Genomic DNA, 22,958 nt, shown 5'->3' with positions numbered 1-22,958 from the left:
CACACAACATGACAAACCTTGAGGCGAATGGGCTACAGCAGCAGAAGACCACATTGGGTGCCACTTCTGTCAGCTAAGAACTGGAAACTGAGGCTACAATTTGCACAGGCTCACCAAAATTGGACAGTAGAAGACTGGAAAAACGTTGCCTGATGAGTCTCGATTTCTGCTGCCAGACTCGATTGGTAGGGTCAGAATTTGGCATGAACAACATGAAAGCATGAATCCATCCTGCATTGGATCAACAGTTTAGGCTGGTGGTGGTGTTGAAAAGGTGTTTAGGAAATTTCTTGGCACACTTCTGGCCCATTAGTACCAATTGAGCATTATGTCAACACCATAGCCTACCTGAGTATTGTTGCTAATCATGTCCATCCCTAGTAAAGTGACAAAGCCAGCTGGTAAAAATTCTCCATATCTTAACAGGACAAACAAAATAAATAAACGATTCAGCATTTTGCACAGTTACTTAGTTCACATTGATTGAAAAGCATTAACAATTTAATTACATGCCTTCATTTGTTTTTAGATATGCTAATTGTGTGAGGGTTCATTCTCAGAAATAAATGTACAAGAGCTGTCACTGGGGTGGAACCTTTTCAAAAGGTAAACATAACTAAAGGGTCTATATTGATAACTCAAGGGTACATATTGGTACCTAAAAAGTACAAATGTTTACCTTTTTAATTGTTTAGACACTAATATATACAGTGCTCAGCATAATTGACTACCCCATTTTGAAAATGAATATTTTTATCCATGTCGCAGTGAATATAGGCAATGTATTTTGGTGCATTTAAACAAACAAAAAAAAAGATTTATTAAACAGATATATTTATTAAAATAATATTTTAGTCACCAAACATATTGAGAAATTGAAAATGTATTTGTCATTGAAAAGATATCGATAAATTAAATTCAAGCAAAATATTGCACAAAAATTACAATCTACAAAATATATACTAAATTTTAATAACATTTTTTTTTTTGCTTCTTTTAATTTTTCTTCTTTTTTAATTTAGTATTTAATATTTTTCTATAACATATACATTTGGGTGTACTAGTTTTTTGACCATTATCATAAGTTATTTTGTAAGGCTCTAGATTTTGGCTTTAGTGCTGACTAATCTAATGTATTTGTTTAAATATAATATTAGCTTTCTATTAAAAATATGAATTTAAAAGATAGATTTGTGAGGGGTGTACTCTTTTATGCTCAGCACTTTATATTTGAGTTACCAATATGGTACCAATATATACAAATGTGTCCCTTTTGAAAGCTACCACCCCAGTGATCGCTCTTGTACCTTTATTTCTGAGAGTGTAAGCAACGTTAAAAAAAAATCTCTTCATGTCTTTCTTTTTAAATTGCAAATCGACACCCTGAGGGCAAAAGTTGAAATGATATGAAGCCTATTCTTTCAGTAATATTCAAGTCATTTCCTATATTTATCAGTTAACTCGAACCGGAGTGACTCATGATCAGTCATCACTGGTGTTTCAGTGAAGCATCAGTCACACAGTCATGTCATCTTTCCTGTCAATGTGGGAATGATGAGGAAAACCACCCAAATAATCAAGTTTAGCTTATGCTGAACTTTAAAGCTTAAATCCTGATGCAACTAGTCAGAATGGGAGTTTGTGAAGTGGTTGAGTCAGAGTTGTGCATTATAGCAAGCACATGATGAGCACACATGAGTGCAGCTCCTCCTTCACAGGTCACTCCTTTGACCCTCAGGCACTGAAAAACTTCCAGCAGCGACAACACAGAGAATTCCAGCGGTGTCCATATGATGCTGCACGCTGGTGTGAGTTAAAGGTCACCTGAGGTATTGTTAGCCACCAGGCAGTTTGTTGCCAAAACTAGCCCAAGCATGTTATAGGGAGACGCTTAACTGTTACAATATTGAACCTTTATCTGGGTTTAAAAGTGAACCATATTTTAATCAAATCTGTGTTATAACAGAACAACTTTTTATTTAAGTGTAATCATTTTGTTGGTTAATCAAATGTAAGCAACAAAATATTTTGTACAATCAAGCTTGTATTTTCTTTTCATAATAACCGCTGCCACCTAAATAAATTAACAAACAGGTTAAATTAAAATAAAATTACAACAGAAAGAAAAGAAAAACCTTTACAGTATTGTATACATTATCAGTCAAACAATAACAATTGTAAAAAAAATAATAATAATAATTTGGTAACACTTTATAATAACTACACACTATAAATCATTTATGAAGCATTAGAATCTAGTGAATTCATTAACTCTACAATAATAAACGTTAGTAAGCAGTTTATAATTGCAGCTACAAATGCTCTATTGTTGACCTACAAAAACATTTACAATGTGCTTAATAATTGTACTTTCATACTTTGTTAATGATTTATTTTCATTACAAAATTAAGTATTACATCATTTACAAACCATTTTTGTTGTAGAGTAGTTGAGTAGTTGGAGGTTTTTAAGGAAAATCAGAATGAGTTAGTAAATGATTAATAGACTATTCAAATTAACATTTATAGTTCTTATTATTCAGACATATAATAATGGTTAATATGTATGTTAATAAATGCTTTATTAACTCAAATTCATCCAGTTTTGTGACCTAATCTAAAGTGAGGACTATTTATGCTTTATAAATCTCTTATAAATCTCATTTAGCTGCAGTTATAAACTGCTTACTAACTTTTATTAATGTAGAGTTAATGCTTAACAGATAATGAATTCACTAGATGTTAATGCTTAATAAATGATTTATAGTGTGTAGTTATTATAAAGTGTTACCATTTTGGGTTTCTCTAAATTTTTTGCTATTTTAAAAAAAAATTATTTAAAACTTTTCCCTTACAAATAAATTTAGGCTACAAATTTTTGAACTGTTACAGTGAGTCATTTTTTATATTAGCTCCATATTTGGCTTCAGTACTGACTAAACTAATGTATATGCTCAAATATAATATAACGTAAAGCATCCTATATATATATACATATATATATATATATATATATATATATATATATATATATATATATATATATATATATATATATATATATATATATATATATATATATATATATATTTATTTATATAAACAGAATTCTTTTCTATAGATAGAAAGGCATGTAAAAACGTGCTAGATAAGTTGGCGGTTCATTATGGTGTGGCGACCCCAGATTAATAAAGAGACTAAGGCGAAAAGACAATGAATAAATAAATTAATGATATATATATTCATTGTAATGATATATATATTCATTGTAATGATATATATATATATATATATATATATATATATATATATATATATATATATATATATATATATATATATATATATATATATATATACCATTTTAAAGTATATTTTAAATAAATAATACTAAGTAAAGATAAGTTTTGCATCAGAATTCAAAATAAAACAAAAAGAAAAAAAAAGTCCTCAGGGGTAGCTTAAATAATGTGTAGGTGCTCATTGAATAAGTGATTCATCAGAATAAACAGCAAAAACCAGTTCAAGGAACTAATAAAAATATGAAAAGCCTTTATTGATTTGTCTATACCCTAAAACTGTGACGGTTTTTAGATTAGATTGATCAAAAGTGATAATTACATTTTAAAGAATGTGAGTTCAACCCAGTAAAATAAGGTAAAATAGAGACAAACCAATCGTTAGATTAAAGATTAAAGATTAAACCAACATTTTTTTTGTGTAATGTTTTCAAATGAATGCTGTTAAATATGAAGTAGCACAACTAATTTTTTTCCATGCTAGTAAATATACCTTGAGGGGCAAATTAGATTAATTTCTGAATGATATTTTGACCATCACAGACAAAACAATAAATGTCTATTAAATGAATCATTACAGTTTGAAATGTAGAAACATTTAAAATTGTAATACGTTTTATATTATGTTTTATTTCAGCGTTATTCTGTGTTTTATTGCAACAAATGCTGCCTTAGTTAGCATTAAATCCTACCAACCCCAAACCTTTGAACTGCAGGATGTCCATTTGGGTCTATTGTTTATCTTGTGCCTGCTTCGAATAGCTCCCAGTGCTCTCTCAGAATGCCACAATTAAACGGCAGATAAGGTCAGGTTGGAATCCATTTCAAGGACTGACAAGACAAATAAGCAAGTACTGGCAGGACAACAGAGGCCTTCAAATGTTCTTATAGTGGTTTCGAGCACTCACGGTTTCTTTTATCATTAAAAGGACAATCTGAAATGAGTTCTGCTGTATAAAGTTAAGATGTAGCACAGAAATAAAAATGTACAATTTACTCAATGGTACATATCCCTTATGAGTATGTATTGCTGTTGAACTCAAAGAAAGATACTTTGAAGAATGTTGGAAAGGTTTTCATCATCTTCAAAATATCCTCTTTAGTGTTCACTACAAGAAAGAAAAACCCAAAATAAGTATGGAACAAGTGTAAAGTGAGTAAATGATGACAGAATTTACTCTTTTGAACTTTAACAAGGCAGAACAGTGGCACAGTGGGTAGCTCAATTGCCTCACAGCAAGAATGTCGCTGGTTTGAGTCCGGGTTAAGTCAGTTGGCATTTCTGTGTGGAGTTTGCATGTTCACGTGGGTTTCCTCCGGGTGCTCTGGTTTCCCCCACCTGTCCAAAAACATGCGGTATAGGTGAATTGGGTAAGCTAAATTGTCTGTAGTGTATGTGTGTGAATGAGTGTGTATGGATGTTTTCCAGTGATTGGTTGCAGCTGGAAGGGCATCCGCTGCTTAAAGCATATGCTGGATAAGATGGCGGTTCATTCCACTATGGCAACCCCTGATTATTAAAGGGACTATGTCGAAAAAAATAAATGAATGAATGAAAGAATGAACTTTAACAAAACTGAAAATGTTTTTTTTTTTTTAAAAGGACAGATGTACTAGGCACTAGGATTAAACAAAAGTTAGCTCTCAAGCAATATTAAAACTTTCAACAACCTCATCCAAAGACAGAAGAGGGTTCTAGCTGGTGACATATGTCTGCTGAAGTTTGAAAAGGTTTATATTTATATCACAGCATGAACTCAAACTCAAAGGCTGACACATATAGCTGCCAAAAAACAAATCATTGATGCACAGTTTGACAAGACGAGAAAGCAGAGATGTTGGGATCTGTTGCAGGATGTTTACATCTGTCATCTGTGGCAGTGTATGAAATAATGGATCAAACTCTGCAGGGTGCACGACAGATGAGTCATTGTGTTGCGCAGAGCAGGTGAGTCATTAGATGAATGCTTCGGCTTCTTTTGGCTCCATCTAGTGTCTAGCAGAGGATACTACAGTGTGGCATCAGCTAGTACTGGCACACTAGGAAAACGTCAAGCTAGTGTAATTGTGGGGTGAATTTGTGAAGATTTCTGCAACTTTGGATTGACATGCTGAACAAGCATATGCTATTTGCTTTATATTTATTAAATACGATTTGTTACATTGAAAAAGCATTTTATGTCAAAGAAGCAGATCATTTTAATGTGGTCATGTATTTGGCCATGAACATTTCTTGTTTGTTATCAAACGATTTCAACTGTAACAAGAGGTAATTCAATCATAACCTAATGTTAAAACAGCTATCTTTACATTTTTTATCAATATGTGGCACTTTTTGGATTCTCAGAAGCTATAGAAATGTAAAACAGGAAACACCTTGGGGCCATGTGCTTTTGTTTACATCCCTCAAAACGGTCAATAGGCCTGCAACTAAACAAACCATCTAGTTATTTAAAAAAATCTGATCTGCTGCTAGGACACAAACCACTTTTTAAAGATGAAAATCCCAATTTGATCATGACATAGGATTTCTAAATCCCATTATATACAGTGATATATACATGCTATTATGTAGTGTTTAGCATAAATGAGTATACCCCTCACATGTCTCTCTTTTAAATTAATATATAGGATGCTTCACAATAATATATTTGTGCATATACATTATATTAGTCAGTGCCAAAGACAAAACTGGAGACAATTCAAGAACAATAACAAAAAGGCTTAAGGTTACAGTCCAAAAATGAGTGCACACAAATTAAGTTGTTAAAGAAACATAATTAATACAACTATATTAAACAGAAAAACTCAAGAGGAATATAAGAAATATCAAATATCATACAAATTCTGTAGATTGTGCCTTTTTTTGTCGGTTGCAATAACTGGTTTGAATTAAAGTGTATTATCTGTTTTTCCTAAATGTGTCAGGTGAACAAACTCTTACTTTGATGGATATACCTTTTTAATAAACTGTTTTATTTAAATGCACCAACAATGATTAGATATATTCACTGAGAAATTATTAAAATATCCTTTTTTAAAAGAAGGTGTACTCATTTATGATGAGCACTATATTATCATTTTAATATTATGACTTAATTCAGTATTACACAGTTTGTAAAAATATCTAACAGGTACATATATTTTTTATAAGCATAAAGGACCATAGTTGGTACACGTAAATTGTAAGTCAGTGCATGTTTGTGTGTCAGTGTAATAAAGGTGGATATATGAGTATGGATAATAAAAATGCCCCAGTGTATGATGCTAACACCAGTATCAGAAAGTATTAAAATATGGTTTACGTTTATTATATATTTTTGAAAACATTAGCATTTTCTACAACTTTAGTTGAGTAATAGTGAATTAAAGTTGTCTTTTTATTCTTACACTGAATTATTTAACGTAGAAATTACATGCTTTTCATGTAGAATTTACTTCATCACAGAGTTATTATAATCATTATAATAGTTCAGATGCTAAGATTTTTTTTTGAGAACATATGAAAAGTTCAGATGCAAAAACCTCTGCAGTTTTCTGTAGTTTTCTTCTACAGTGAGCATTTTTCTCTGCCTATTATGTTTATGTTCAGTTATTGCATGTGACAATTGATAAAAAACATACGCACAGAGCCATGTCAGTCCACAAGAGGGAGCCAGACGGCCACAAGACAAGATCTGTTCAACTAGATGTAAGTCAGGAACTGCCAGCACATCATATTACACCATGACTTTGTTTTCAAATGTTGAGCATCTCTTGCCTTTCTGCTTTAAATTAAGCATTTTTTTCTTTTTAAAACTAAGGGACAATGAACCTTCAGCAAATACTATATAATCACAACAAACCAAGATAGCCTACTACTACTGTATATATTGCATAAATAAGTTGAGAAAAAGTCATCGTAATTCACTTAAAAAGGTAACTAAATTTGTTACTACTTTTTAAAATATATTTTTCAAATCTAACTTTAAACGATGAATTATTATTTGAGAGATCTATTTATGTTTGCTTAATGCAAATGTAGCCTAACTACTGTATAATGTGTAAACAAATATATCTGATGTAACTAATTTATTTTAAGATAATATTCTAATTAGCGTGGGCTGGTGTTGATAATCTATAATTTGTCATACAATCATGAAGTGTCATCATGTTCTTGTTCTGTTGTGATTACCTTTGAGTAATTAGCAGGCTCATGAACGCGCACACACGTGCACAGTTTCAGTGCTGTTCTTCAGCACAAAACGGGAACCGACAGCGCTTCAACAATCCAGCCGTTCACTTCAGCGCGAAAAGACTGTCGTAAGTAGACTATAACCAGAACAGAACAAAACGGAGTAATAAATAAATGTAACTACAGCTAGATTACTTGACTGATGCTTACTGACTTTGATAAGACTCGGAAAGACAAGAAGTTTCGTAGGCCTATCCATTTAAAGTCAGATGGCTTTATTTTCTTGTGACGTTTTTTGTCATTATCTCGGATGTCTCTTGTATCTGTTATATCTTTAACATTATCCGCAGAAACGGTGGCCAAGGTAAATTGTTGTTCTTGTCTGAGAGATTAGAGCGCGCAGACATGATAATCTGGATTAGTGAACTGTCCACGCAGTGCGCGCGCATGTGTGCCATCATCAGTGATCAACAACCCCAGTTTTACCCTAATGTCACATTTCAAGAAAACCAAACACTACTGCGTCAAGTCTTAACTGCTAAATCACAATTATGTAAGGGGATGTCATTATTAGAAAATAAACCTCTTCATCGGCATAATCCAAAATTCGGGGTCCTCGTAAAACTATATTTTATGCCTGACAGTGTCATTCTTTTTACTTTATAAACAAGGGAGCAAATATTAATTTTGGGTACTTTTAGTCTTTCATTATAGCCTAAACAACACAGCACATTACACAGTTTACATGCCTGTCAAACAATTTAGTTTTTTATTAGCAGGGATTTAGAAAAATACATTGAAATGTATTTTAAAATAAAATACCAAATACTTCAATTTTAAGTGTATCAAAATAAACTACAAAATAAAGCTGCCACTAATGTATCAAAATAAAATACTCTATTTTGTAATTTGAAAATGCTACAAAATAGTTTTAAAATGGAGCATGAAATTTCTTCACAAACCTTCTGTCAGTAGGCCTATTCGATGAATCTCTTTATCATTCAACTGTAAAGTAAACATTTGACAGCAACATCGTTTTTTGAGAAAGTTTAAGTAGGCTTCTGTCATCTCATTCAGTTCTACTAAACATTAAAAATCTATCTCCTGTTTCTCTTTGATTTCATTATAGATTTTGTACAAATTTCATACAGAACAAATTGTCTTGAAGATGATCTCTTTAATCATTGTAAAAATGATTTAATGCAAATAAGGAGTTGGACTATTATACTATATCTCTGGATGGGGAAATTTGCCACCATCTCTTAAAAGTCTTATATTTTAAATTTTTTTGCAATTGAAATCTTCAAAACTTAATGTAAAATTACGATTTCTGAAAAATTGGTTTAGGTAATTTTTATATATTTTTGAATTGTATTCTTCAATAAACAATATAAAACATACTGTACTGCACATGAACTTTACAAAATGACATTTACAATACTATCTAGATGCAATTACAATGTTACAACAATGTAAATACAATGTTATTACATAGTAGTTATAATGTAATGACAATGTAATTACATCCAAAATAAAAGCTTAATTACATATTAACTGTGCATATTACACAAATATCGTACATGAAATATACAAAAACAACTTACAATACTATCGTAGATGTACTTACAATATGATAACAATGTAATTACATCCACATTAAAAGCTTGAAGTTACAACTTTCTATATGTTTTTACATGAAATATACAAAAACACATTTACAATACTATCTTAAATGTAATTACAATGTTATAACAATGTACTCATAATGTTATTACTAATGTAGTTACAATGTTACAACAATGTAATTACAATGTTGTAACATTGCAAGTACAAAGTAGTAACAATGTAACTACTATATTATAACAATGCATTTACAATGTAATGACAATGTAAATATATCCAAAATAAAAGATTGTAATTGCATATTTATTGTGTATATTTGTTTTAATACACAAGTACTGTTCATGAAATATACAAAGAATTATTTACAATGTTCTTACAAGGTTATTACAATGTTATAGCAATGTAGTTACAATATTGCAACAATGCAATTGCAATGTTCTAACATTGTAAATATAATGTTATAACAATGTAAAAACAATGCAATGACAAAAATACAACCAAAATAAAACATTGTAATTACAAATTTGTATTACACACAAATACTGTACATGAAATACACAAAAACACATTACAACACTATTATGGATGTAATTGGAATGTTATAACATGGTAATTACATCCAAATTAAAAGTTTGTAATTACAACTTTATAGATGTTTTTTTTTAAATACACAAGTACTACACATGAAATATAGAAAAACACATTTACAATACTATCCTAGTTGTAATAACAATGTTATAATAATGTAATTGCAATGTTATAACTATGTAAACATATTGTTATGACAATGTAATTGCAATGCAATGACAATGTAATTACATCCAAAATAAAAGATTGTAATTACATATTTATTGGGTATATTTGTTTAAATACACAAATACTGTACATAAAATATACAAAAACATTTACAATATTATTATAGATTTAATTACAATGTTGTTACAATTTAAATACAATATTATAACATAGTACTTATAATGTAATGACAATGTTATTTCATCCAAAATAAAAGACTGTAATTACATATTTGCTGTGTACATTTGTTTAAATACGCAAAAACTGCACATGAAATATTAAAAAAAACACTACAATACTTTCGTAGACATAATTACAATGTTATAATAATGTATTTACAATGTTATAACAATGTAATTACAATGTTATGACATAGTAATTATAATGTATTGACAATGTAAATCCATATAAACTAAAAGTTTGTAATTACAGATTACTGTGTATGTTTACATATTAATAAACTACTGTACATGAAATATACAACGCAACATTTAAGTTAATAAGTATTATCTTTGACGTAATTACAATGTAAGATCAGTGTATTTACAATGTAATGATGTAGTAGTTGATGTAGATGTAATAACAATGTTTTAACAATGTAATTACAATATTATAACAATGTAATTAAAATGTAATGACAATGTAATTTCAGCACAAATACAAGATTGTAATTGCATATTTATTGTGTATATTTGTTTAAATACACAAATACTGTACATGAAACATACAAAAACACATACAATACTATCATAGACGTAACTTCAATGTTATAACAATGTAATTACACTGTTGTAACAATGTAATTACATCCAAAATAAGAGATGGTAATAACATTTATTGTGTTTGTTTAAATACACAACTAGTGCACATGAAATATACAAAAACCTATACAATACTATCATACATTTAATTACAATGTTATAACACTGTAATTACAATGTTCTTGCATAGTATTTATGATGTAATGACAATGTAGTTACATGCAAAATAAAATATTGTAATTACATAATTACTGTGTATATTTATGTTTGAAAACACAAATACTGTGCATGAAATATACAAAGAATTATTTACAATACTATCGTAGATGTACTTACAATATTTTTACAATGTTATAACAATGTAATTGCAATGTTACAACAATGTAAGTATAATGTTATAGCAATGTATTTACAATTTAATGACAATGCAATTACATCCAAAATTAAGCACTGCAATTACATAACTACTTTGTATATTTATGTTTAAATACATAAATACTGCACATGAAACATACAACACATTTACAGTACTATCGTCGATGTAATCACAATGTAGTTACAATGTTATAACAATGTAATTACATCTAAAATAAAAGATTTTAATTACATATTTATTGGGTATATTTGTTTAAATGCACAAATACTGCATATGAAATATACAAAAAACATTTACAATACTATCGTAGAAGTAATTGCAATTTTATAACAATATAATTACAATGTTATTACATAGTAGTTATAATGTAATGCTAATGTAATTACATTCAAAATAAAAGATAGTAGTTACATATTTACTGTGTAAATGTATTTTTAAGAACACAAAAGTACATGGAATATACAGAATTATTTGCAAAACTATCGTAGATGTACTTAAAATGGTATTGCAATTCTATAACAATGTAAATATAATGTTATAACAATTTAATTACAATTTAATGTACATATTTATTGTGTATATTTGTTTAAATACACAAACACTGTACGTGAAATATGCAAAGAAATTTACAATTATATTGAAAAAATTACAATGTTATAACACTGTAATTACAATGTTTTTACAATGTTATTACAATGTGATTACATCCTAATCAAAAGTTTGTAATTACAAGCTTGTGGATGTTTTTGTTTAAATAAACAAATACTGTACATGAAAGTTACAAAAAACACTTTTACAATCCTATCCTAGATGTAATTAAAATGTTGTAATAATGCAATTACAATGTTTTTTCATAGTATTAGATATTGTAGTTACATCCAAGCTAAAAATTTCTAATTACATATTTACTGTGTATAGTTACATATAAATACACAAATACTGTACATGAAATATACATGTACATTTAAGTTTATAACTATTATCTTGGATGTGTTTGCAATGTTGTTACAATGTGATGACATTAAGTTTGTATTTACATGTGAACTGTGTATATTTTTGTATACAACTATAAATAACCAAAAACTGCACATGCCATACATTATGAAACATTTACATTTATAAATATTATCTTGGATGTAACTACAATGTAATTAAAATGTAAAGTCATAGTAATAACAATGTTATTAATGACTCAGTAAATGCACACGATAAAAGTTTGTAATTACATATTACACCATAAATACATCAAATAAACTTGGTATTTTTGACTTAAGAGCTGTATTTCAGCTTCATTCGAATCTGTCTCTATCACTGACTGCTGTTTATCTGACATAACACATGATGAGAAGCAGACACACATGGGAATGTTGAGCAGGGAGAGGCAGCTCATTAGAATTTAAAACCACAGTCTACAAAAACAGCTACACTGTACTCAGACACCAAAATTAGCAGATTCTGGAGGCAATAATAAATAATCTGATGTGTATTTTGAGCTGAAACTTTACAGACACATTACACACACCAAAGACTTACATCTTGTAAACAGAGGTAAAATATGTGCCCTTTAAATTAAATTAAAAAACAGTTATGTTCAATAGTAACAGTAATTCAGTTTTAGCCTTGGTGAAAATAAGAGATTATTAAATTATAAACTATATAATCTTTCATTTATAAAAAATCATTTACCATTTATAAAAAATAATAATGTTTCCAAACTCTTGACAACTACTCTATAACAGTACTTTCTCTGTCTCTTTTTGCAGCTCTTCATAAACACCAGACACACGTGCCACTTTATAGGGTAAACATTTTTTAGGGATACGTCCTCAAACTCAAACAACAGCATCATACAAAGATGCTGACAAAAAACATTGATGAATATCATCGCACAAAAAGCTGAAGACTCATGTTGTGTCATGTTGTTTTCACCATCAGATCTACAACAACTCCCTCCCTTGAGAGGAGCATGCACAACTTCAAGTTAGCTCAAACACGTGGAAAGCTTTATCTCGACCACCACATAACTGACATGCATGGTGCGTTTCTGATCAAAAGTGAGCAAGCGGTGACAAAAACAGGTGGAGTGTATCACAATTTAATTTAGAAACGCAATGCATTCAAAAATTTAAATTATTTGAAAAAGAGAGTAAAGCAAGCATATACTGTCTACATTCCTACACAAGTGGATAGTTTTAGAAGTGACCCTAATAAAGAGGATGATGGCATACAAAGGATCATCGGGGAAGGTTGTGAGATACAAACTGACTCTGGCAACTGGACTTCTAGAGTGTTTGTGCTTCGCTGGGGTCGTGTTTGGTTGGGCGTCTCTTGTGTTTGTCCTCAAGACAGATGGTTACTTTGGCGACCTGTGCAGCAACGTGACAGATGCTGGTGGAGAATTCAGCTCAGGTGAGGTCTTTTAATACATTTGATGGTTCACTTCCTTTAATGCCTTAATTTTTGTCTGCTTTTCTCTTTAGACTGCGGTCTGCAAGATGAGCATTTCTCATTGGTCTTTACCGTGGCCTCCTTCATGAACAACTTTCTCACTCTGCCCAATGGTTTCCTCTATGACCACTTTGGCACAATGGCAACACGACTTTTGGCTATGTGAGTTCTTGCTAAAGAGGCAATGTGCGAAGTATACATTGACTATTTTTGGGGATTATATTACTTTATGTATTATCAACCTGATCTCACAAGAAAATGTAACTTTTTCGTTTTGTCAGTTAAGTGGCTAATTCTTACAAATTCGTACAAAGGAGGCATGGCCCAAATCCCACCCCTAAACCCAATCACCATTGGAGGATGAGCAAATCATACTAAACTATGGGAATGAGATTGTACAAATTCATACAAGTTAGCTACAAAATAAAAAAGTTACAAATTGCCGTGAGATAGCATTGATAGTACATGCTTCATTGAGCCAAATTCAAAATTCAAATTCAAAGTTCAAATTCAAATTCAAATTCAAAATTTAAAATTTAAAATTCAAAATCAAAATTTTAAATTTAAAATTCAAACTCAAATTGAAATTCAAATTGAAAATCAAATTTAAAATTCAAATTTAAATTCAAAATTCTAATTCAAATTTAAAATTTAAATTCAAAGTTCAAATTCCGATTTAAAATTAAATCAATTACTTCTGATTTATTTAACAAACTTATTTAAATTATCATGGTTTTGAGGGATAATTAATGTATTCAGTACTAGGGCTGGGCGATAAATCGGTATCGGTATATATTGACCAAACACCATTGTCAATAACGATAAAAAGTAGTTTCAGTATGAAGTTTCGGTATATAGCGATATAGTTTTATTAGAATGTAGCTGCTGAGCCTGCGCCTTGTAAGCAATGGCAATAAGCTGAGGGTGTTAGTTTGTCATTTCCAATGGAGCTCACCAATGATGGTTAGTTCCCTTACTAAGCTCAGATTTGATTCTCATAATTTGTTTTATTTATTTATTCATTATTTATTATTAGTTTGAGGTTTTCTGTATCATTATTATTCACATCTTACATATGTTGATCTACTTTTACTATTGCACTCTTTGTAACATTTATTCATCAAGTTTAAGAGTCTCTTTAACACTCATGTTTATTTTATTATGACGATATCAGATATTTTGTTTAAATATTTTTGTTTTTGACTATTAAAACTATTTGCCTTAGTAATGTCAGTAAATTTATATAAAATGGTGTAAAAAATTCTAATATTCCTAAGTTAATTAGCTTTTTACAAATGAAAGTGCATGGAACATAACACAATCAAGTTGTCCCCCAAAAACCTTAAGAATTGTGTTTTTTCAGCTTATTTTAAATAAGTAGTTTGAACAAACTGCAAACATCATTGTATGAGTGTATTAAAATAACTATTTGACTAAATTGGCTTAATTTAAGGCTGTATGCACCTATTGTACTAAAAAGTGTTTTGAGAACACCTACAGTGTCTATAGGTGCTCTAGACCAGTTGTTCTCAAACTGTGGTACGTGTACCAGTAGTGGTACGCAGGTTTCCTTAGTGGTAAGCAAAATAATCGCTGAATACATTCATTCATTCATTTTCTTTTCGGCTTAGTCCCTTTGTTAATCTGGGGTCACCACAGTGGAATGAACCGCCAACTTATCCGGCATATGTTTTACGCAGCGGATGCCCTTCCAGCTGCAACCCATCACTGGAAAACATCCATACACACTTGCATTTACACTTATACACTACGGACAATTTAGCCTACCCAATTCACCTAGTGCATGTCTTCCGACTTGTGGGGGAAACCGGAGGAATCGCTGAATAGTTAAATTAAAAAATTAACACACTTTTAAACCTTTAACAGGGTTACATAACACTGATGTGATCAGTAAATTTATTTATTAGGCTAAACCTTTTTATTGTATTTTCCAATGTTTATGTATGTTATCATTTGAAGCTAATCTCCAGTCCATATTTGAAACGGTTGTTGGGACCGTATCCCGTATTTTAATATCTCAATGTTGACAGGTGGTTTAATGACTTGCTTCTCTAACACACAGCCTGCCTTAACATGCAGTGAGCAGATATTTCTAATATAAATGTTAATGTAAATGTACATTTTATGTAAATCCAAACCTTATGTTTAAATTACAAGTCAATGTTTAGATTTTAAAGATATAGAAAGTCATATATACATGCAACATCTATTTCAAATTGTATCAAACATAGTGTTACGGGGAGACTGACACGGAGGGATCCATTATGCAGTATTTATTAATCAAACACACAATATGCACCAAGGTGCAAACACACATCAACAGTAGTATGAAAGGTTTCAAGGCTGGCGGCAAACAGACACAGAGTGATTTACCAGGCATGGGTCAAAGGCAGGCTGCGAGAATCAGAGTCCGTGTATCAGGCTTGGGTCGAGGGCAGGCAGCGAGTATCAGAGTCCGTATATCAGGCTGGGGTCGTGGGCAGGCAGAAGGCGAAGCAGAGTCAGAAATGGGCTGGAGTTGTACACAAGAGATCAGGCAGGGAATACCGCTCAGTAATGCTGGCCGGGGCTAAACAAGACTTCGCACTGACTGAGTGTTTGAGTGCGGCTTATAAGGGGTACGTGGGTCGTTAACTAGATTCAGATCAGGTGTATGCACAATCAGCGTAAGTGGATGATGTAATGCTAGAGGTCCGGAGATGGCGGCCTCTGCTGGCCAGCGAGGGGAATAACTGGGATCGAGTAGGTGACACATAGTTTATATATGAATATGATGACATATAGACTATATTTATGTGGTCAAAGAAACATTTCCAGGTTTTGATGATAAAGCTATATGTTAATTTACATTTAAGTAGCAGTGTTCTGTTTACTCTTTAAGAAACTTTACTTTTAGAAGCACATTATTTTTAACATTAATTTAATACTGGTCATATATATATATATATATATATATATATATATATATATATATATATATATATATATATAAACCACTGACTAAATGTTTTTTTTTTTCATTATAAGGGTAGTCAAATATATATTTATATGAGCTGTTATTTAAATAATTAATGCTATTATTTAAGGTGAAGATCAGAGCAAACTATTTCTCACTAATCAAAGGACGGAGTTGTTTTGACATCCTTCAGGGAGGATCTAATGTTAACTTGCACACTGCATGTAGTGTGTAAAACACGTCAGGAAGAATTAACCGAATTGCTGTGTCTCTGTTAAGTGCACCGAGACAGGAAGTTTATCAGATTGTGAGTGGGGTGTGCTGTAAGCAGATAGTGGAACTCATCGTGGGCGTTTGACTGGACTCCAAAAAAAGGGCTTTGTGGATTGCATCCATTAAAAAACAGCTCACAAGTAAAATTTGTTGAGATTACCATAAATATTAGCAAATGTAAGCTGATGTTCCTTACAAAAAAGCAGTATGCTTATATACTTCATTTTGTACTTACATCTATGTACTAGTAGTATACTTGTAAGTGTACCACTTGCAAACTGCTTGAGACTAAAAATGAAATGTAACTATTTTGCTTATTGTCAGAAAAGTGGCTAATAGGGAATGAAACAGTACGATTTTTAAAAAGAAGCACGTCCCCAAAGTTAAAAATAGACAGCTCACACTTTACAATAAGGTCCATTAGTTAATGTTAATTAATGGATTTACTAACATGAACAAACAATGAACAATACTTCTACTACTGTATTTGTTCATGTTAGTTAACGTTAGTTAATGAAAATACAGTTGTTCATTGTTAGTTCATGTTAACTCATGGTGCATTAACTAATGTTAACAAGCATGGACTTGTATGTTAATAATGCATTAGTAAACGTTCAATTATGATTAATAAATGCTGAACATGTGTTGTTTATGATTAGTTCATGTTAGTAAATGCATTAACTAATGAACCTTATTGTAAAGTGTTACCAATAGACATTGTGTTGTACTAAATATGCCCACTATTTAGTATATATAAGTATATTTTAGGTAATAAATATATATAAATAGGCAATAAGTCTAAAATTGTAAAACTGTACATGCGCAGATATTCCACAATTAAGTTTTTCATTTGTAATACAAGTAATTTCCTTTTGTAATGCTTGTTGTAAGTAGTTCGTTTGTGAAAGTATATTCTCATTAAACTCGTTTATTAGTTTTATACTGTCATGTTTCTTTAAGCATTTGTGTACATAAATAATCTAAATGTTAATTAATAATGTAATAATATATTTACATTTAGCAGACACTTCTGTTCAAAGCGACTTACAATTGAAGAGACACGATTCAGCAATTCAAAAAGGGGTCCTGGTTTAACTAAGAGTTTAACTAAACTCTTAAGTTAGCTAAAACTCTTTAGTGTTTTACTGCAAGTGTAACAAGTTTACTCCTACAGTATAGTTAACTAGTAGTGTTTTAGAGTAGCTTGAGAGTGAGTACATTTTTCAACAAAGGCGCATTGTGAAAATGTACCCCTGTATACATTTCTGGAGAGTGCAAATTTTGTAGCCAGAGCTACAGTACATATGGCTGCATTTCATCTTTAAAACAAACGACAAAGGCGGTATCTGTTTCTTTTCGTGAAACCAGCTGATGTGGACCTCCATGTGGACGACTTTTTCGCTGTTACCAGTTTGCCCAGTTGTTCGCCATGTACATCGGCGGACTTGAGACGCAGAGAGGAGTTGACCGCGACAACAGGGTTCAGGTCTGGTAAAGAAAGCAGATAAAACAAAAGGCAAAAAAAAATAAATAAATAAGCAAGTAAATAACAGGGTGAGAATGTGGTAAGATGTGAAAATGTGGTAAATTTTTTTTTGGATTTCTTTTGAAAACATTATCAGTTGGGTTTAGGGAAGTGGGTGGGAGATTGGTCAGTCAGTCAGTCAGTCAACAGCAGCCTCTGGTGGATTTATGCAAAAACAGCAGGTATAAATGGCACTCGCAAGAGAAATTTGGGACCTCAAAAAGCGTACAGAGCAGCCTCTGGTGGATTCGGATAAACAAAAACTGCAAAAAAAAAAAAAAAAATCTCCAGAACTGTATATGCAGCAATAATGACTCTGGGTTATAATTTTTGCATGATTTTAAATCACATTTTAAACCAATACCAATTGTATCATCATTGTTTTGTAGATTTCTTTATACCACCGGCACATTAATTGTGGCATTTTCCAATAAAGGTAAAGTCAGACTTAAAGTTTTCCTAATAATCACGCATGACACATGTCGGTTTGATGTTTAATTTTTTCCTTTTTTTTCCTCAAACAGCTCTATCTGTGCTGCTTTTTCCTGCTCTGTCCTTCATAGCTGTGGGCGGCATTTTATTTCTAATGACAAATATGCAGGTATGCTCATGTATGATATTAATTCATACATTCATTACAACAAGGGTATGATGAACTGATCTTATATTTGTTCTCATTACAGGTGGGGAACCTTTTTGGTTCTCATAGATCAACTATTATCACAGTTTATAATGGGGCCTTTGACTCGTCATCAGTTATCTTTCTTATCATTAAAGTAAGGATTTACTATCTATCTATCTATCTATCTATCTATCTATCTATCTATCTATCTATCTATCTATCTATCTATCTATCTATCTATCTATCTATCTATCTATCTATCTATCTATCTATCTATCTATCTATCTATCTATCTATCTATCTATCTATCTATCTATCCGTCATTCCATCCATCCATCCATCCATCCATCCATCCATCCATCCATCCATGCTATCTATCTATCTATCTATCTATCTATCTATCTATCTATCTATCTATCTATCTATCTATCTATCTATCTATCTATCTATCTATCTATCTATCTATCTATCTATCTATCTATCTATCTATCCGTCATTCCATCCATCGATCCATCCATCCATCCATCCATCCATCCATCCATCCATCCATCCATCCATCCATCCATCCATCCATCCATCCATCCATCCATCCATCCATCCATCCATCCATCCATCCATCCATCCATCTATCTATCTATCTATCTATCTATCTATCTATCTATCTATCTATCTATCTATCTATCTATCTATCTATCTATCTATCTATCTATCTATCTATCTTCTATCCATCTGTCTATCTGACACTCTGTATATTCATTTCTGAAGGTGCTTTATGAGAAAGGTGTCTCTCTTCGCTCTTCATTCCTCTTCCTCTCAGCCTGTAACCTCATTCATCTCATCCGGACTCTCTTCCTTATGCCAAAATCACACATTCCATATCCCATCCCACAGGACTACCAGTATGGGTGAGTCAAACTGTTCTGACCACACGCTGCAGTTTGAGGTTTGTTAAATGTTTCCCTTTTTAAAAAAATATTTTTGTTCCTTTGAATTGTCATTAATTATTACAGTTTTTCTCAGTGGTTTTGGTGCATTTCTCACAACACTATTTGCATTTGCACAACAGTTCATGCATTTCTCAAAACAATTAGAACAAACTGCAAAACCTAGTTGATAACCTGCAAAAGTGTGTCACATGCTCAAAATGGAGAGCTCATTCCTCAAAACAAGTATTGATGTCAATGAAAGTGTCAGTGTCATCAAGATGAAAAGTCCCGACACCATTGTTTATGAACAAGATAGTCAAATGGCTTTGTCTTGTTCTCATTATGACACTTTACTCTGTACATTTATTTCAATGCAATGCAGATTTTGGTGACACTTTCTGAAAATGCTCAAGACGGAACTATATATATACTATTTGCACAGCCATTTGAAAACTACGGTAAAGTTAGACATCACTGCAATTAGTGAGGTATCTGAGTACAAGTCACTGAATATGTATGTTTCACATTTTTAATGCATTTGCTCTTTGCAATTCTAATTTATTCACAGCATTGTGCAAAAGACTAAATACACCCTTATTTACAACAAACATAAATTCACTTTGGGTAGAGCTGTGCACAACTGCATACAATATTGCAGAACATATAGGAACTGAACCTACAACACACACAGGTTGGTAAACTCTTCATGGAATTGTTCAATTTATAAGACATTTTCAGGAAAAATAAAGATTAAATTTTTTTTTACAATATTTGCTTGACAGATTTTGACAGCTTTTTCAACATTTGTGTATGTAACGACTCAAGTAATGAAATGAGGACTATTCCTTTTATATGGAATGACTATTCAGCATTCACAAGTTTAGTTAATTTTGACTGATATTAAATAAGCAAATGATAATGTTATAAAACAGCAGAGAGTTGTATGAAAGCAATTGATGCATGTCCAAAAGCATTTGCAATTTGCTGGAAGGAATGAGAAACTGCTACTAGGGTGTGCACAAATGACTAATTGTTCAGAGAAATGCATTAACTGTTGTGCAAATGTCAATAGTGTTTTGAGAAATGCACCAAAGCCAATGAGAAAAACTAATAATTAAAATAGTATGTTTGTGTCACAATGCTTGGTAATGCATTGCACTTATTAATTTCTGACAATTTGTAACGAGGAGACTGACACGGAGGGATCCATTATGCAGTATTTATTAATCACAACTTCACTCAAACACACAATATGCACCGGAGTGCACACACACATCCACAGTAGTGGTAAGGGTATCAAGAATGATGATGAACAGACACAGAGTGAGTTACCAGGCATGAGTGGTGGGTAATGAGCGAGAACCAGAGTCCGTGTATCAGGCTTGGGTCGAGGGCAGGCAGCGAGTATCAGAGTCTGTGTATCAGGCGTGGGTCGTGGGCAGGCAGAGAGAATCAGAGTCCGTATATCAGGCGTGGGTTGTGTGCAGGCAGAAGGCGAAGCAAAGTAAGAGACAGGCTGGAGTCGTACACAAGAGATCAGGCTGGGAATAACACTCAGTAATGCTGGTCGGGGCTGAACAAGACTTCGCACAGACTGAGTGTTTGAGTGCGGCTTAAAGAGGTACGTGGGTCATTAGCCAGATTCAAATCAGGTGTATGCACAATCAGTGTAGATAGATGATATAATGCTAAAAGTCCGGAGATGGTGGCCTCTGCTGGCCAGCGAGGGGAGTGACTGGGACCGAGTCGGTGACACAATTACTGTACATAACATGGACAATTCTATTTCAGATTTTTATTTTAGGTTTCAGATATATTTTTTTGTATTGTTTGCAACAAAACAGCAAAATACAGTTTGTAATACATTATATAGTATATTATACATTATTTAATATATATAAATATATATATGAGCAATATCACATGAGTAGCAGTGCGATATGGCTGTATATTGGCACTGATGGGAGGCGTGCATTGTGTCCCAATAGTGATGATATACAGCCATATCACACTGCTATAAGTGTGATATTGTATTTACACAACAGTTCAACGGCATAATCGTGTATATAAACCAGAAAATCAAACACGGAGAGTCTTAAAAAAACCCTTTTGTATGAGGAACTACTTTCTTAAGCAGCTGACCTCAGAACAGCAGAAGCCATTACTAATTCACCATGCTATTTGAATGATTCTCTCTGGATGGACACCATTAACCATTAACTATATTCTCGACTAAAAAGCCTCAAAAATACATTATGTTGTCCAACAGCTGCAATAATTGTCAAACTGTAGCGAGTTTATTGATCTGCAGTCACTATGGGCAGAGTTGTGGACGAAAGTGAAGAGGGTTGGGGTGTCGTGAAAGAAAGTGATAGTGAACAGCGGACAGCATATATATATATATATATATATATATATATATATATATATATATATATATATATATATACATACACACACACAGGAGGGCTAATTTCTTCCTCAACTGTGTATATTATTTCTTAAAAATAAAGTAAATATAGTGTTTATTCTACATTTGCTGTACAAGCAGTCATATATAGTCTTACTACTACATATTGTATATGTAATACTCATATCATATCCATAATAATAACTCAAATGCAAATCCTTAATTACAGGATAAGCTGTGCTAAATCAAATAGCTACAATGTTGAAGAGTATGAGGCAAAGCGAGAGGCGAGTTCAGGAAGAAGCAGAAGAGCAGAAGAAGAGCTGCTGGAGACGGACTCAATAAAGCTAACCGACAACCCTGAGAAAGGTGTTGCTTGATCCTCAGAGATTTTGTTTTTGTAGAAAATATTATTAAACCATTTATTTTAACAGATGAATCAAAAAGAGAGGAATAATAAAAAGGTTCTTGTTTATTTTTTTATAGACAGTTTTAGGAGCTGTGTCCTGTCCTGGTTCTTCTTGTGGCACCTCGTATGGCTGTCAGTCATGCAGCTCCGCCATTATTTCTTCATCGGTACTCTGAACCCAATGCTGAATAGACTGGCCAATCAAAACCCTGTCACTGGTAAACAAACTGTTCTTTTAATAGATTGGTTGTTGAGTAAACAGTAAAGTTAGTGGCATTATTGTAAGTAAACACTGCTATCAAACTAGTACCGTCATGTAGGACTTTCGCCATATTTTCAT

At 31.9% G+C, this 22,958-nt stretch overlaps 1 protein-coding gene across 9 annotated transcripts in view; it reads left to right on the top strand.

Annotated features, from left to right (window-relative positions):
• Positions 1-7,522: 7,522 nt before the first annotated feature.
• The window catches only part of slc43a3a (solute carrier family 43 member 3a), a 41,346-nt gene continuing 25,910 nt past the window's right edge, over positions 7,523-22,958 (top strand). For 3 of the 9 annotated variants that reach the window (XR_015475889.1, XM_087236302.1, XM_087236303.1), the window contains exons 1-7: positions 7,523-7,601; positions 12,792-13,437; positions 13,509-13,638; positions 18,641-18,687; positions 18,776-18,852; positions 18,935-19,027; positions 19,639-19,778. Coding sequence is in view for 8 of the 9 variants with exons in the window: in XM_087236302.1 (XP_087092428.1) it covers positions 13,245-13,437; positions 13,509-13,638; positions 18,641-18,687; positions 18,776-18,852; positions 18,935-19,027; positions 19,639-19,778 (680 nt within the window). In the remaining variant the exon portion in view is untranslated. 9 annotated transcript variants of the gene reach the window in all.

This window comes from Danio rerio, chromosome 1 (genome assembly GCF_052040795.2).
Source record: "Danio rerio strain M-AB ecotype USA chromosome 1, GRCz13ab, whole genome shotgun sequence".
Lineage (NCBI taxonomy): Eukaryota > Metazoa > Chordata > Actinopteri > Cypriniformes > Danionidae > Danio > Danio rerio.
Note: the sequence above shows the minus strand (reverse complement) of the source record. Positions and strands in the feature narration are given on the sequence as shown.